We start from the raw sequence: 18,353 nt of genomic DNA on the forward strand, positions 1-18,353 counted from the left end.
TAAAGTGAGGAGGCGAAACTTCCCTCCCTAGGGTTCTGCGCTGCGTTTGGGGCCCGCTACTTTAAAAACATCCAAAAATTAAGAAGAAAATAGCCTCGGATGAAAGATCTCCGCAAAACCAAACGAGGTTTCAGACAAGGCGACTCCCTATCGGGCGAATTCTTCAATTTATTAATGGAGAAAATAATTCGAGCTGCAGATCTGAGTAGAGAAGGTTCAATCTTGTATAAGAGCGCACAACGGCGTACGCCGATGACATCAATGTCATTGCATATAAAAAACGGCGCCGTTAGTTCTGCTTTCTTCAGGTCGGACAAAGAAGCGACGAGTATGGGTCTAGTTGTGAACGAGAACAAGGCGATACATCTCCTGTCATCAAAAAAAAAGTTGTCGCACTCGCGACTTGGCTCACACGTCACTGTTGACTGTCCACGTGCTGCTATACGGTGCAAAAGCATGGACGGTGACAACATCTGATGAGTCGGCGTTACGAGTTTGCAAGAAAAAGGTTTTGCGGAAGATTCATGAGTCATGAATCATGGCCATTCGCGCATTGGCAATGGCGAATACCGCAGCAGTTGACATAGTTCAGCGAATCAAGAAACAACGGCTACGCTGGCTAGGTCATGTCATCCAAATGGGTGAAAATACTCCAACTCTGAGAGTATTATACGCAGTACCCACCAGGGGAAGCAGAGAAAGAGGAAGATCTCCACTCCGTTGGAAAGACCAAGTATAGAAGGACCTGGCTACATTTAGAGTCTCTAACTGGCGACAAACAGCGAAGTGGTGTCTTTCTAGAAGAAAAAAAATATCCTAATTCTACTTCGGCTGCAATAATCGAGAAACAATTATTATCTAAATTAATTAAATTCTTTTAAGGAGTTGCTGCAGGTAGTGATTTCTAAAAATATTTTAGACATATCTTCGTTCAGATCTAGTTTTGGGGCTTACTATTTGATAGGAACTTCACTGTGCCTTAAATACAATGGATTCAAAATCTTATGCTCATAAATAGTTCTAAACTTACCATTTCAACCTTTGACCCCGCAAAGCTATTGGACGACGTCATTTTTGCTTTTAATCAATAATAATGAAGCATATAAATATTAATTAAGTTGAATTTATTCTAAACATTAAAATCACATACTGATAAATGCATATTAATACTATGTATATTATATGTATATAAGTATTTACACAAAAATTGCATGATAAAACTAAAATTAGTAAGCTTTCATTATGAACTATGTCAACCTTATAAGCTAACGCCAATAATTGATTCAATGGAAAAGCTAAGTTTTGGCTTCTTAACAGGCGTAATCAAGTCCACACACTGCGCTTGCGCACCATTCGGCGTGGTAGCAGGTGACACTTGCGTAGAAGCAGTTGCTGCTGTCGGCGTTGACAAGGGGTTGGCATGCCACAGCGGTAAAGGAGCATAATGCGAGTCGATGGATGGCGGAGCGGCGGTAGCAACGGCAGGACATTTTTCGAAGCCGCTGCAGAAGGAATAGGTGTCAGGCGCAGCTGCTGGAAACAATGTGGGCGTGACAAAGTAGGGCGGCAGTGATGGCGGCGAACCCATATAAGCGCTACCATGACCATGTGGCAGAGTGTTGGGCATGGCGATTGTTGCATGCGGCACATCAGTCGTGTGAAATTGTGTTAGAGGTGTCGTTGTAGACAGCAATGTGGCGGCATCCAGATTCACCCAATTCAGTTCGGGATCGGCGAAGGCGCGTCGCTTACGGATACGCTCCAGTAACGGTGAATTAATGGTGGGAAAACGTTGCTTGTATTCTGGAAAAGTAATGAAAGCAGCATATTATTGAAAAGTATCGCTCAAAATCAGTATGTGTGTGTGTGTGTGATAGTTTTAACACATTTAAGTGAATAATTGGTGCATTTTGTAGCGGAGATGGGTAACAGCCCCCAAATACGACGATTTTATGGTAGAAGGATTGCTTGTTTTTTTTGAAGTCTTTGAATGGCACCGATGCATTCAGCAGTGAAATTTTCACAACTCCACGGAGAAAGTAACTAATTCGTCAATTAGACACTACCAGCCTATTGGCTGTATTGGTAATTTGATGAAAATTGACACTCACGAGTGGCTGATCGTCTGCGCGAGCAAAAGGATGTTGTAAATTCTGTCTGTCGCTGCAATTGAGTTACTTCGCGTGCATTCACGTAAACAACGGATTTCTCTGGAAACCAGATGGAACGCGCAATTTCAAGTGTTTTCCATTTTAGCCTACATTTCTCCATAGTCTCTGACAGGGATGTATGGTTAATGAGTCAAAGTATACACACATACACACACACTCTCCTAAAGAAATGTTGAAGTGCCTCACCCAACGTCTGCGTGTCTTGAGTTAGTCAAATTGCAGGATATCGGCAGCACATGTCCTCACAAATGACTCCAATTACAAATACAAATGGTTAGTCCACAGCAATTTGCTATTGTTTTCATATTTCTTATGTGTTTTTTCAGTTGCACTGAACTTTTTTGTTTATTGTTGTTGCTGCTGTGGCTGCATTTCCTGCATTTGTAACATTTTTTAAATTTATTTTTAATTTTTTCTGTGTGCATTTGGCCTTTTGCAACTTTATTGTACATGTTTTGGTGAGTGTGTGGGTTGCCTGCACTGCAGTTTATACTATTTTACGCATCTTAAAGCATCAAATTACTAAGTAATTGAATTTTCTAAGTGTGGGTCGCTGTGGGCATCTTCAGCGTAGACGCTGGTGTTCGGTTCGGAGGCGACAGTGTGTCTGGCTTGTCTGCATCGTCTCAGACAGTATGGCACCAGTCTGGCTCTCGATCTGTCTGCCAGTGGTCAACACTTATGTATACACATACATATATACTTAGTACATATGTATATGTAAGTGTATGTATGTCGTGAAATCTGAGTAGTTAGTTCGTTCATAAGTCATATTTTTTTAAGTTATTTTTTTTGTGATTTATTTTGCGGTTTGAGACCGAAAAAAGTGATCTTACAAAGTGAGTGTGTCCACATGCACATACATACATACATACACTTTTTTCAGACATTATCACACGACAAATAACTTTTTGCAGCAGATATTTTTTTATACTAAAGGGTTTACAGTTTCAAAGTAGAATATCTGGCTGTTTTTATCATGGAAAAAATGTAAAATCGAGTTTACTTGAAATTTTGTGTTTTTCCAATGAAATCAGGACTATGGACCTATTGAAAATGTTGCAGAGGGGCTTAAGGGAGTATACTGTATCACAAACAGAGGATGAGTGGCAGAAAGCATTTGGTAAATGTTGTGAGGTCATTGAAAATTTGCATAATGCGAGATGTCTGTCTAAGATAACAACGGAAACGAAAGAAACAGGGCTTATTGTTCGCGTTGCCATCGGAGCAATGGCACAGGGCATCTCACAATCTCTTTTGGATCGGCTCAACATAATTTGGTTAATGTTTTGGGTAGGAATATTCAACTCGTTCCCTGAATTTGTTGCAAAAATTACGATGAGTAGCTCAGGACCATACATACATACATAGATACATTAATATGATGTCGAAACTGTTCAATATTCTAGCTAATGGTGAAACCGAAGAAACTACTATTCGCTGCAGGCACTGATGGCCCTCCTAGCCAAGGATTGTAGCGGGTGTGTGGAAAATTGTATCAATCGTTGGTATGCTGAACAGGGTATATTAAGTTTGTCACGAAGTTTGTAACACCCAGAAGCAAGCGTCGGAGACCCTATAAAGTATAGGTATATAAATGATCAGTATGTTGAGCTGAGTCGATTTAGCCATGTCCGTCTGTCTGTCTGTCCGTTTGTATATATACGAACTAGTCCCTCAGTTTTTAAGATATCGTTTTGAAATTTTGCAAACGTCATTTTCTCTTCAAGAAGCTGCTCATTTGTCGGAACTGCCGATATCGGACCACTATAACATATAGCTGCCATACAAACTGAACGATCGGAATCAAGTTCTTGTATGGGAAACTTTCACATTTGACGATGTATCTTCACGAAATTTGGTATAGATTATTTTCTAAGGCAACAATGTAATCTCCGCAGAAATTGTTCAGATCGGTTAACTATAGCATATAGTTCCCATACAAACTGAACGATCGGAATCAAAGGCTTATATGGAAAACTTTCGCATTTGACGTGGTATCTTCACGAAATTTGACATGGATTACTCTAATTGTTCAGATCAGATTACTATAGCGTATAGCTTCGATACAAACTGAACACATAGTTACTAAAAGAAATGCACCTGTGAAGGGTATATTAGCTTCGGTGCAGCCGAAGTTAACGTTTTTTCTTGTTGAAGATGAAAATAAAAAATTTGTAGGCGTAAAGTTTTATATTCCTGACATTTCGGATCAAATTTGATCATTTGGTATATGTACATAAGTTATAAACATATCATTCATATGTTTATAGTAACATATTATACACATCTATTACTACAACATAATTTTCATGTAATGACATGTCCATTAAAATTGTTAATTTCCTCGAAAATCACTCAATATTTAAAGCTTTTCACAAACTCAGAGTGCTGAAAGCCAAATGGTCGGAAATTTTAATATCACCCATAATTTCATTTGAATATTTCAATCAAGGCACATATTCATTACACATATACAAACATACATAGACGATTTCATAGTTTCTTGCATACCCTCAAGGAAATTATGGCTAACCAACTATTTAAAGTTGTACGTAAAAATAAATATGACAATGTACCAAGAAACCGAATACATTCAGCGTCCGAGAGAAATACATTCTGAAATCCTCTTTCAATGCTTCTGTGATAACTTGGATTACTGGGTCGCGGAGTCTACTCCTAGTGGTATCTTCTCCGCGCACATACATATATACCTCCGACGGCTACTTGGGTGCATCGGAGGCGCAGTGAGCCTTCTCACGGGTAGAAGGAATAAAGCTCAAGGGGAAAGTTTGAGTTGAAAGCTTCTGTCGAGAGGTCTCATTCAAATTTTCTTTCAGACAGTCAGACCATTGTAGTGTTTTTTAAGCGGAAGTGGCAGCCACCAAGAAATCAGCAGATGTAAATACTTCTCCAAACTGACCTTAAAGTTAATCAAGGAGTGCATGACCTCAGTAGCAGTGGATCAATGGGACTCCCGCAAGCTCAGAAAGCAGCACTTCTGACCTTCTACCCCAGAAGGCAACGTAAAAGATTCATTTTAGCGAAGTTCTTCGTCTTCTTCATTGACGTAGATTTCGTTTACGCGGTTATAGCCGAGCTTACAACAGCGGAGGCAGTTTTCTTCCTTTCATTGGGAATGTTTTTACGTGGCGGGTCCCAAACCCAGCGCACAACCCTGGAGAGGGTTCACATCGCCGCAATGTTAGGTCTTCTTAGTGGATATTGTCTCATTGGCACTCACGTGGTGAGCCTAAATATTTTAGAGGATGCAACGTGATTATAGAGGTGAGTCTCGCACCAAAAATAACTCAATTGGACGGCTAGTCGTCACTGTCTAAGATGTATAGCGCAAATATCAAAGAGCGTTTCGAGCTAACTGAATTAGCATAGACGCACTTAGCAGATTTATCCGTTTGTCAAAATGGCCCGACAACTAAACATAATAGTCCTCATATTAGTCCAGTCATTTAAGCTTAAATTAGGTAAGAATCTCGGAATTCGATATACCCTACCATATGTAGGTTTTGAGACAACTTTAGGGTGTCAATATACAAGTATTTACAGACATATAAATGGGTATATCGAATTCAGAGGTGAACTTACTATAATGACTGGATTATATAGACCTTTTCCAAATTAGACGACTACTAGGGTATCATAACGTGTGAACATATCTATTACTGGGTTATTGGTGTAAATGGAAGTAATAAGCTCTAGCTTTAGTGAATTTGTGTTTCTCCACGATGAAGCATCAAACCTCGATGTTCCGTCGAGGTTTAGATATTGAAAAACTCTATGGCAGTGTGGCAACTGCTAACACAAAATTTACTATATTTGCTTGCTTCAATCATTGGAGCTCAAAAAATAATAAATAATATCCATCAAGAAACAACAAAAATTGCTTCTAACAGAGATATGCATATTAGCTAATTTCTTTGGTGTGGCAAAATAAGAAAATATTACCAATCCATTAACGCGCCAGTCAATTATGTATATATACATACATACAGACGTATAACAGAAGCGCTTCAAATATTAGCAAATAAATGCATTACCAGAACACTTTTGATTGATACCACATTCGACTGATGAGTTTAGGTGAATTGTTGATATGTGTAAACAAAAAACAAAAACAAAAACAACAAGTGAAAAGAAATACAAAGGGAAATGCCAAATCCTTTCGAACAACTTACATATATGGAGCTATGTAAATTCAGCACACACTGAGAGTGTGGATTTGTGTGTGATTTCTGGAGGGTGCACACGTAATATGGAAGCTGTCGACAGCTGGTGCCAAATGAAACTGTCTATCAAAGCGTGCGCCGGCTGATGAGCTGACTCTCCCCACAAATTGAACTTCAATTGAGCAACAAATGAATAAACAAAAAACCGATTGAATGAATGAATGAGAAAGTAAGTTACATGGATGAAGAAACAGAAATGATTGTGTGGCACGATCAGCAAGATCACCAATCATATCTATGAAAATGATTGAATGAATGAATGAAAAAATTAATTCGCCGAAAAAAATTTGTGTGGCGTCACGATCGGCAAGATCATTTAAAAATCATTGCTTATGATTACCCAAATTAATCGAACTCACCTTCCATAGCAGCGGTTATGTGCAGCGTGGTTTGTTGTAGGGAGCGCAAACGTTGCTTGTAGATCTTTTTTTGCGCGATCAGCGCCTGTTTGGTGCGAAATGAACTGGAAGTTGTCTTAACACCCGTATTACCACACGTTTGTGTTGTTGTGCTTGTTTCTGTAGCATCTTCACTCAACACGCTCTGACCACTCGACTGTGCCTCCAATGCTTCCATAGATTGCTGACGTCGCAACGCCACCTGGGCGGCCATCACACGCTGCCGATCAACAACCAACTGACAGTTCGGACAGCAGCATTCACGCCAGCGACAAAGCTTTTTGTGACCTTTGACACAAGAGATGACGCCGTGATTGCGACAGCGTGCACATTTCGGTGTGCGCAACATGCGCGACTCCTTCTGTGGCGCCGGCGGTGGTGAGTTGTTGGTGTTGGCCGCCGAAGAGCACGAGTATATGGTGGAGCTGCTGGAGTTCGGTGAGTAGGTGGCTAGCGTTTGTGGCGGCGGCGTCATGTTATTGTGGTGCATATCGTGCGCTATGGTTTGATCTGATGGGGTTGGCGATGTGGGTGGCGTGTATTGTCCGGGCATTATGGCGCGAGGTTGTATGGTTGGGTCGTGGTTTTTATGTATTTAAAGCCGACGGCGCTCAAATTTTAAAATTCTTTAATTAGTGTCAGTTTTCTTTTTAATAATTTTCTCGAAATTTTCTTTGCAAATTTCACTTTGTTCTTCGTTATATTCACTAAACTCGCACTTATCACCTCTAAAACAATTTAATATCGATTATGCGATCGGCGAGTGTGCTCCAACTGTTCACCCGTTGCTTGCTTGCGAAAGTGTGCCGCGTGTGCGCTCAGTTGGTTCCTCTTAAGATGACTACTTAAAGCAAAGAATTGTTTCAATATTTGCTTAGAAGCGGAAATTATCACACATACAACAATATTTCCACAAACATATCTGCTTTTACGCCCATATGGCTGCACATCCATACAAACAGACAGCTAAACCAAATTGAAATGTGGCAGGCACTAAGGCAAAAGTAACAAAATTTAAAACGCCTGTAATTAGAAAATTCAGTTTTCCACTTTCATATTCATACATGCACATGTTGTTGTTTTTGTTTTTATATGTTGCCTTTACTACAAGTAATTTCCTATTCTACTTACAGCTGCACAACACAGCCTCATGCATCAGCAGCAAAGTGTTGGCGTGCATTGTTGTTGTCGCGTTCCTATTGGTGGCGATCGCTGATCGATAGTCGTCTTCTTCGACCAATAGGACGCAAGTGTTGCTCTTGTGGATCGTCGGGCCAGACGGCGAGGCGCGTGTTCAAGTGTTCTTAGCATCGTTGCCAACTCGTATAGTCTTTGTTGTTGGTAAAAGAAAGTGTTGATCGCAAAGTGTAAAAAATTATTTTGTTGGGTAAGTGAAGTCAATAATTGCCTTTATGCAAGTGTATTAGTTTTGTTATTGTTACAAATTGCATGTCAAATTGTGAGTATCATTTTGTGGTTTTCTCAAGAAATTTTCTTCAAGAATGATTGAGTTTCGCTGGTTATAAGTGTACTGTATGCTAATCTATATAATGAGCCGTTTACTTACTGATCGCGAACTAATAATTATATATTCAGCGTGAATATCTTATTTCCAAATATTTGAAGGTACATACATACATAGATATGGACACACATACATACACATATGTATGTAACTTAATTCTTTATTAATTTTTTCTTCCTCTTTCCTCAAAATCTTCAAAATTTTATGAAAAATTACTTTAAGGGTTACATATGTATTTCCTTTATAGAAATAAAAAAATTTTAATTAAAAAATTATTTATTGAGGTAGCTAATAAAAACTATTCCATGCGCATCTCAAGGTACAGACGCCATAACCTGGCCAGCCGACTGTTGCGTTTTTCCACGGTTCGGAGCGGATGCATCGTGTACAGTCTACTCGGATGACTGTCGACATCTCGTGGTGCTATGCTTTCACTGCCATTCAGCAGGTTGGAGAAGTGTTCCCTCCGTAGTTTTAGTATGCTCTTGGCATCGGTTACTAGATTACCTCGGGGGTTCTACACGAGTATACTCCGCTCTTGAAAGCTTCTGTTAGTCGCCACATTTTTTCATAGAGTTTTCGAGCATTAACCCTGTCGGCCAGCTTGTCAAACTCTTCATACTTATATATAAGATTCCATTTCGGCCTCTCTCTCTTTTTTGTCTGCAAATGCGTCTCGGTTCCCTCTTCAACCCCCGGTATCTATCCCATTCCGCAAGTGTTGTGGTCTCTCGTAACGTTGCGAGGTAGGCAGTCTGTTTTCTCTCCGCTGCGACACGGCACTCCTCATCATACCAGCTGTTCTTTTGCATTTTACGAAAACCAATGGCCTCGTTTGCAGTTGTAGGTAAAGAGCTTGAAATGCCGTCCCAGAGTTCCCTTATATCAAGTTGCTGATGAGTGCTCTCAGAGAGCAGAAGTGCAAGTCAAGTAGAAAATCGTTCGGCTGTCTTTTGTGATTGCAGCTTTTCGACGTCGAACCTTCCTTGTGTTTTTTGACGTGCCTTTTTTGCTGCACAGCGGCGGGTGGGTACCTTGGCTGCAAAAAGATAGAAGTCTGAGTCCGAGTTAGAACCTCGATGTTCTTTCGTTTATCACAACATGATCGATCTGGTTAGTGGCTTTTCGACCCGGAGACAGCCAGGTAGCTTTGCGAATTTTTCTATGCTGGAATCTAGTTTCCATTTGGGGATGTTTCATCGTGGAGTCTGAATTTACCGACCGCTGTGCCAAAGATGCCTTCTTTGCCCACCCTGGCGTTAAAGTCGCTTAGCGTGATTTTGGCCACGTGGCGGGGCAGAGGTGTGTTTCAAACGCTCATAGAAAGCATCTTTGGTCACATCGTCCTTCCCCACCGTCCGCAGAGGTGAATGCCAGTACTCATCGACGGAGTCTCTCTTCCACCACGAATCCCACACCGAATTTGCGCTCCTTTATATGGCCACTGTAGTAAATGCCACAAGGACCTGCTCGCGTCAGTCCTTGTCCAGTCCATCGCATTTCTTGGACGGCGGTGATGTCAGCCTTTACTCTAATGAGGACATCATCCAGCTGGGCTGTGGCACCTTCCCAATTAAGTGACCGGACATTCCAGGTGCATGTCCTCAAATCGTAATCCTTAATTCGTTTTTTATGGTCGTCATCAAAAAAGGGGTCTCTCATCCGAAGCTGTTTAAACATTTTCATTGGGGGCGTTTTTTACGTGGCGGGTCCCAAACCCAGCACACAACCCTGTGGAGGGGATGTTTCGCCTTCTCACTTTAGCTCGCCTTCAAACGGATGTTCTGGATACTTGGTCAAAGACCGGAAGTAGTGGCGTTTCTGGCCACTCCCAAGTGAATGGCGATCAAAGAACTTTCCTCACTTGCGTGAACTTCTACACATGGCTCCATGTTTTGCTACGACTGTCACATTTTACAGATCGATGATGACTTTAATCATATTGCTCTTATCTAAAGTTGAAGCAAGGAATTTTTTTATATGCCTTGTAATGGGAGTATACCCAACTTTTGATGGTGTTTCTCTAACCTCTATCCATATTCCATATACTGTGTTGCCAATGCGCAAAGGACCATAAATCTACCGCAGAAGCTTTCTATCAAAAACTCGTAACGCCGACTCATGAGCCATTGTTATCGTCCATGTCTTTGCACCATATAGCAGGATGGGGATGGCGAGTGACTTGTAGAATTTGCCTTTTGTTAGTCGAGTGAGGATTTTACTTTTCAATTGCCTACTCCGTCCGAAGCAGCACCTATTGGCGAGTTACTCTGTATTAGATTTCGAGGTAGACGTTGTTATGACTGTCAACAGTGACGTCGGAGCCAAGTCGCGAATGCGACGACTGTTTGTTTGATGACAGGAGATATACCCAACTCTTTTTTTACACGGTTTCTTTTTACACGGATTTGAAGTTACACGGTTGAGAAAATTTTTTTTTTTGTAAAAATTTTTAATCTAGTATGGTTTCAAAATCGGTTTTCAACATCATTTAATTGGGAAATACCCTTATTCGATAACTCTTACCTACACATTTTGTACAATTCGTACGCATATCTGAAATTTTATAGTTTTCAACTTTTTTGACACGGTTTTTCGAAGTAAATATAGTTCTTTATTTCATCTTACACGGTTTTCAGATGACATGGAACGTATCCCCCATTTTACTATAGGAAACGCATCTTTTTTTACACGGATTTCTGAGGAACGTATCTACCGTGTAAAAAAAGAGTTGGGTGTATTTCATCTTGTCCACGTTCACTACCAGACCCTTTTGCTGCGCTTCTTTGTCCAACCTGGAGAGAGCAGAAATAACGGCGCTTTTGTTATAGCGAATGATATCGATATCATCGGCGTACGCCAGCAATTGTACCCTCTTGTAAAAGATTGTACCTTCTCTATTCAGTTCTTCAGTTCGAATTATTTTCTCCAGCAGTAGATTGAAGGAGCCGCACGATAGGGAGTCTCTTTGTCTGAAACTTCATTCGGCCCTTCCCGATACAGTTGGAATCCGCTTATCTATCAGCTTTTTTTCCGTCCGGTTAATTTTGGTATCTAGAAAACCGCCATCAGTGGAGCTAAATACCTTTTTGAAAATATTTTATTTTTTGCACTTGAAACCTAAAAATAAAACTCGAGGATAAATTTTAATTTATCTGCTCGTATTTATTTATGTATTTCTGTATGTATGTATGTGTATATATGTATTTCAATTTAATCAACAATTTCTCATATAATACCATACATTATACTCATCAAATGTAAATATGAAAATGTTTGTTTTAAAAACTAAACAACGCTAATATAAACTTTATTTCAACTATTGCAATTATAATTATTTTCATACGTTAACATTTCATAAAAATCTAGTACAAACATTAATAGTATATATGCATTTCACTATTGTTAACGGTTTCTTAGAAATGAACGTGTGCTTGTATATAATGTTAAACGCTCAATTGGAAGTGAACTTGAGTGAAGAAGACAACTTTTCGGACTTAATTTTGATTGAAGAGTCTACTGCCTAGCATTTCATGTAGCACAGTATTTATGTATATCCGCTTACGGCTTCTACTATTGTATTTTCGCGTTTCGTTTCGTGCATGCTCGTTTTCGAAGTGCAATTTCTGTTTTCGCTCATTATTTGCTAACTTTGTGCCACTGTACATTTGGTGAAGACGTTTTTTGAATATTGTTTTAATGGTGGTTTTTGGCGCAGATATTTATAATTTTAAAGTTTTCAATTATTTATTTTACTGTTGGTGGCTCTGGAAATGTCTTTTATTGTCCATTTTAGATGAGATTCGTTCGAAAAATAAATTACATAAAAAATGTATGAAATTATATTATGTGGAGCTTGCGAGCACATCTAACGTATTTCTACAAAAAATTCTTCTCTTAAATAAATTTCTGTTTTTTTAAGCTATAGCTTAATTTTAAAATGAAATAGAACTGAATTGCCTTAGTTTTTTAAACATTATTATGTTATACTTGTATAACAGTTTATTTCAAGTTCGCAAATAAATATTGCAAAGGATTTCGTCCTTTCGGTTTTGCTTATCACAATTTCAGAACAAAATTTTTCGTTAAGAGGCGCAAATGCAATGGTTTTTTGTATGTATGTACGTATATATGTATGTATATATGTATTTATGTAAGTAAGAGTATTTGCGAAGTATTTAAGAAGTAAGTTTATTTCAAGTGTTTGCTAATTTGTGGCATGCCTTTCAACTATGTATGTATGTATATCTGTGAAATTGTATATTTGAAGAATGCACATGTTTTACAGTTATTTTAGAATTTTTGTATATTTCTTATGCAAATTAATTGCTTATCTATTATTAAGTGCATATCATAAAATAATAAATAAATTTTAATCTAAAATTATTTGAATAAATTTAAGCGCAAAACTCTTCTAACACTATGCCTGTCTAGAAAGAATTAGGTATTATGTCTAAAATTCTTATAAAATATAGCGCTGGTCTGATACTTTTTAGTTTCTCATTTAGGCTTTTACTTAAGTTTCTAGTTTTTTTCTGCTCACAGAAAAAGGCGAAATATCGAAGTTGTTAATTTTTCCCATTCCCATAAACGGTGTATAACTTCAACCGTATATCTAGATTCTACGATTGGTTTTAGATGACATAAGTCGAGTTTAGTCGAAACAAATTCAAGAATAATGGTCTCCAGTGAAGCGCTTCGAAAAACGAGGCAATGCGGCGAGTCTAGACTCCTTTTTCAGCTCATAATAGTTCGTACTGGTGGTTGGAAAGTAGAGGGAAAGCAGTGCCTGACCGTCAGGTGGCTGATCCTAAGCCATAATGAAGCTCATCACGCTCCTAAATTGTAACCAATGAAGTCGTGTCCAACAAGTGACTTGTCTGATTTTTTCATAGACAGAAGGCTTGACATTCACAGAGCTAATATTCTATTGTCTCCATATCCATATATACTCCACGCATACTCTGCAATATGCCGATTCTATTTTACCAAGTTTCTGAAGATGGATTATTAAAGGTAGATGCCCCCTACAATGCTGATTGGCTCCCTTTGAAGAGAAGCTTTTCGATCTAATCACTATCAACATTAGCGCAAAAAGCTAGTTCCTTTTTCTCTAAAATGTTTTTTTTTTATAAAAATTTTAATGGAGTTTTGGATATATCGATAGAAAAGCTATTATTTCGTTCTTCACTTTCTGTTTTTGTTTGTTTGTGCAACTAACCCCGCTTAAGCAGTTATAATACTTGAAAGTTTAGAATGTTTTTCGCAATTATATAATGTCTGTCTGTATGTTTTTCAATTTCAACTTTAGATAAAATTAGCTTATGTTGTAGGGTTTACACTCATACCAAAGGTAGTACGCGATATTCAAAAATCCTAAAAATTGATAACCAGATCTTCATAGATCGACGTAGCGTTTTAAGCTTACGACAAATTTGTTAAGCGGTTATAACCGCTCGTGAACCACTGGTAGCGCACGATATCCAAAAGTCCCGTAAATGGATCGACAAATTTGTTAAGCGGTTATATCAGCTTGTGAATTTTAAAACCTCGATTTTTTATTTGAGAATATTTTTCGAAGATTTGAAGTTGATCCTGCAAATAATTTCGAAGACATGAGCGTATTTCTAAGCCATCCTGAGGTGCACATTTTTTCATTTTGATAAAAATCAAAATTTTGACTAGCACTCTTTTGTTTCCAGTATTCACTTATAGTTGATACATTTTTTGGATTTGACACAATTTTAACCTCTTGAAGATGCGCTACGAGATCAAGCGGATTCGACATTTTTCAAACAAATCACCAATTATAAATAAAGTATATTGAATTCTGTAAATTTTTTCTGACCTTCCAGTGGATATAACCCTTAAAGTGGCTAATATCAATCTCAGTCATAGCATAATAGATAAACAATAAATTTGCATTTTTTTATAATACTTATGGTATTTGCTTTTTTGCTTTCTTTTTCGCCGTTTCCACCCTTTAACGGTTATACAATTTATTTTTTTCGGACTTAATAATCACAAAGCTATTTATATTTGTTTTCTTTTATATTCCCGAAACAAATTCAATAATAATAATTCATTAATTTATCCTTATTTTGATTGCCTGTAGTTTTGTTTTTGCTATCTTTTAACTATTCATTTCTTGTTCAACAATTTATTTACATAAAAATTATTTGCTTTAATATATTATATATTTAACTTCTCGTAGGTTTTTTATTACCCATTCAACAATTGCTGTTTGCTTTTAACAACAACACTGTGTGACAAATAATTAAGATTGGCAAGATTGTATACTCGTTGGATAACGGAAAAAATGTAAGAGACAGTTGGGGAGGTTAGCTTTGTTATCGAAAAGACATTCTTTAAGAGTATTCACGACTTACGTTCTATGACAATTCAGCCAATCTGATTACTTCGTACATTAGGATGGCTTTTCGAATACTTATTTGATTTCAATATTCTACACCGATGTCGTAATGATTCAAAACGGGTATTGAAAATTAAAGAAATTCATTAACAAAAACGTTTTAGGATGTAGCTAAGCGTTAAAGTTTGAAAATTAAAAATTCACATTTCCGGTTTGCTGACACGAAAACTTCGCTATAAAAACGTTCAAACCTCGGTAGAGAATATTGTGTCACATCCGCACGTTATTCCGATAGCAGTGCCATTGCTTCACAAACTTTTTGCCAAGCTATCGAGGTTAAGAAAGCTGTGATTTAATGTTAGACTCTAAAAATTAGATAAGAGCCATTGATAAATCTTCATCTCATAGTAATTGCTTCTTTCGATTTCATAACTTCTTCCTCTGAAATATGCCATATGACCAGGAATCCTGAAAGTGTAGAGCCTTTGCAAGGTTGTAGTATGCGGGAATTAGAAATATTAGAAACCTGGCTGTTGTAAGGAACTGCAATGAATGCTTGCTTTAAGCCTAATTTACGAGGAATCGGGTTACTTAGGAATTGTTGCACAATAACTGCTTCTTTTGAAGTTTTTATGACTATGAGCCGCAGCAATATCGGAAGTTTCACCTCCGACTTTCGATTCTTGTCAAAAAGATGATTCCATACCATCTGAAATATGTAATAAGATCAGGAATCCGGAAAGTGTAGAGTCTTGGCAATATTTTTAATATCCGGAAATTAGAAATATTTGGAACTGTAATGAAGGTTTGCTTTAAGTCTACTTTATGAATATGTCCAAATTTTTGTTGTTTTTCGGCAAATAAATTTCCTCAAATTACTTTAAAAATTCTTGACTAGTCGATAATTCTCCGGTTATAAATGTGGTGTCATTTCAGTTAACGTACATTGTCTGTCGACCCAATATTATATTTATGCTCTGAACTGGGTATTAGATATACAACTATGAGCAAAAAATAGTAAGACTTTGTTCATAATATTAAGCTGCTTTATTTATTCTTAAAATATATGTCGTGCCTCTCAAGTAATTTCACTTGACCCCAATACACTTATGCCAACGATTTTTCCAATCCACGAAACAGTTAAAGACAATTTTCGGAATTGCCTTCAATGCACGGAGCGATTCACGTTTAATGTCTTCAATTGACTCAAAAGGGTTTTCCCGGAGCGGTCGTTTGAGTTTACTGAATAGCCAGAAGTTATACAGAGCTAAATCAGGCGAATAAGGTGGTTGCGGCACGACATTGATTGAAGATTTCACAAAGAATCAATGCAGTATGAAACGGTGCATTATCGTGGTGTAAAACTAAGAGTCTGCCGATAATTCCGGCCTCCTTTTACGAATAGCTTCGCGCAAACGACGCATAATAGTCACATTGTATTCCTTGTTGATAGTTCGGCCGATCGGAATGAATTCGGAGTTCACCACACCTCGATAATCTCGATAATCGAAGAAAACCTTGATTTTTGACCTGCTTACGTGATTTTTTCGGCTTAGGCTCACCTTTGTCACGATATTTGGGCGACTGATCGTCTATTTCCGGATCGTAAGCATACCGCCTGAAGAAGAACAAAGCGGCGGGGGCCGATTGATTGCCGGCCGAGCTATTCAAGCACGGCGGCGAAGAACTGATAAGGAGCATGCATCAGCTTCTTTGTAAAATATGGTCGGACGAAAGCATGCCCAACGATTGGAATTTAAGTGTGCTATGCCCAATCCATAAAAAAGGAGATCCCACAATCTGCGCCAACTACCGTGGGATTAGCCTCCTCAACATCGCATGTAAGGTTCTATCGAGCGTATTGTGTGAAAGATTAAAGCCCACCGTCAACAATCTGATTGGACCTTATCAGTGTGGCTTCAGACCTGGCAAATCAACAACCGACCAGATATTCACCATGCGCCAAATCTTGGAAAAGACCCGTGAAAGAAGAATCGACACACACCACCTCTTCGTCGATTTCAAAGCTGCTTTCGACAGCACGAAAAGGAGCTGCCTTTATGCCGCAATGTCTGAATTTGGTATCCCCGCAAAACTAATACGGCTATGTAAACTGACGTTGAGTAACACCAAAAGCTCCGTCAGGATCGGGAAGGACCTCTCCGAGCCGTTCGATACCAAACGAGGTTTCAGACAAGGTGACTCCCTATCGTGCGACTTCTTCAACCTGCTTCTGGAGAAAATAGTTCGAGCTGCAGAACTAAATGGAGAAGGTACCATCTTCTATAAGAGTGTACAACTGCTGGCGTATGCCGACGATATTGATATCATCGACCTCAACACCCGCGCCGTTAGTTCTGCTTTCTCAAAGCTGGACAAGGAAGCACAAAAAATGGGTCTGGCAGTGAAAGAGGGCAAGACGAAATATCCCTGTCATCAAACAAGCAGTCGTCGCACTCGCGACTTGAAGTTGTAGATAATTTCGTCTATCTTGGAACCAGCGTAAACACCACCAACAAGCCTGGAAATCCAACGCAGGATTGCTCTTGCCAACAGGTGCTACTTCGGACTGAATAGGCAATTGAAAAGTAAAGTCCTCTCTCGACAAACAAAAGCTAAACTCTATAAGTCGCTCATAATTCCCGTACTGCTATATGGTGCAGAGGCTTGGGCGATGACGGCAACCGATGAGTCGACGTTACGAGTTTTCGAGGGAAAAATTCTGCGAAAGATTTATGGTCCTTGCGCATTGGCCACGGCGAATATCGCATTCGATGAAACGATGAGCTGTTCGAGATATACGACGACATTGACATAGTTCAGCGGATTAAAAGACAGCGGCAACACTGGCTAGGTCATGTTGTCCGGATGGACGAAAACACTCCAGCTCTGAAAGTATTCGACGCAGTACCCGCCGGGGGAAGCAGAGGAAGAGGAAGACCTCCACTCCGTTGGAAGGACCAAGTGGAGAAGGACCTGACTTCGCTTGGAATAACCAATTGGCGCCACGTAGCGAAAAGAAGAAACGACTGGCGCGCTGTTGTTAACTCGGCTATAATCGCGTACGCGGTGTCTACGCCAATTAAGAAGAAGAAGCATAGATCCATGACTCAGCGTCTGTAGTATTACGTTTCATGACATCCTTGTAGTCGGAAAGCATTGTGTCACAGACGTAAACGCGACGCTGTTTTTCGAAAAAATTTAGTGATTTTGGAATCAATCATGTTTTTATTTTTCTTAGGCTCAAATGATCTTTCAAACTGCTTTTCACTAACCCTTCCGATATTCCAACGATGCCAGTAAGATCTCTGACAGTTAATCGTACATTCTCAAACACCAACTCCTTTATTTTATTGACATGTTGATCATCAGTTGATGTTGATAGCTCTCGTGGACGTGGTTTGTCGTCAACGCGTTCTCGACCCTCTTTGAATAACTTGTGCCAATCAAAAATACTTGCTCGCTGCGAACAATTATTACCGAAGGCTTTAATTTGAAAAATTTCACTCAAATAATTCGACGAATGGGTTTTCGCTCAAAATTTAAATCAAAAAGTCTTACTATTTTTTGCTCAAAGTAGTATAAATAAAGTGCGAGATGAGTGGAGTCGGTCTAGAAATCTCCGTCTCACTTTTTGAG

General features: G+C 38.9%; 1 protein-coding gene and 1 long non-coding RNA gene across 2 annotated transcripts; both read right to left on the bottom strand.

Annotated features, from left to right (window-relative positions):
* Positions 1-1,258: 1,258 nt before the first annotated feature.
* LOC126759287 (uncharacterized) lies at positions 1,259-7,890 on the bottom strand. Its single transcript, XM_050474023.1, has 2 exons — positions 6,778-7,890; positions 1,259-1,803 (listed from the first exon to the last, which is right to left on the bottom strand). The coding sequence occupies exons 1-2, from the start codon at positions 7,367-7,369 to the stop codon at positions 1,259-1,261; spliced, it is 1,137 nt and encodes a 378-aa protein (XP_050329980.1). The 5' UTR covers positions 7,370-7,890.
* Positions 7,891-11,481: 3,591 nt separating this feature from the next.
* Positions 11,482-16,646, bottom strand: LOC126758991 (uncharacterized). Its single transcript, XR_007666934.1, has 2 exons — positions 13,072-16,646; positions 11,482-13,037 (listed from the first exon to the last, which is right to left on the bottom strand). It is a non-coding gene; the product is annotated as an uncharacterized LOC126758991 (long non-coding RNA).
* Between the last annotated feature and the right edge of the window lie 1,707 nt (positions 16,647-18,353).

The sequence above is a fragment of the Bactrocera neohumeralis genome, chromosome 5, assembly GCF_024586455.1.
Source record: "Bactrocera neohumeralis isolate Rockhampton chromosome 5, APGP_CSIRO_Bneo_wtdbg2-racon-allhic-juicebox.fasta_v2, whole genome shotgun sequence".
Classification (NCBI taxonomy): domain Eukaryota; kingdom Metazoa; phylum Arthropoda; class Insecta; order Diptera; family Tephritidae; genus Bactrocera; species Bactrocera neohumeralis.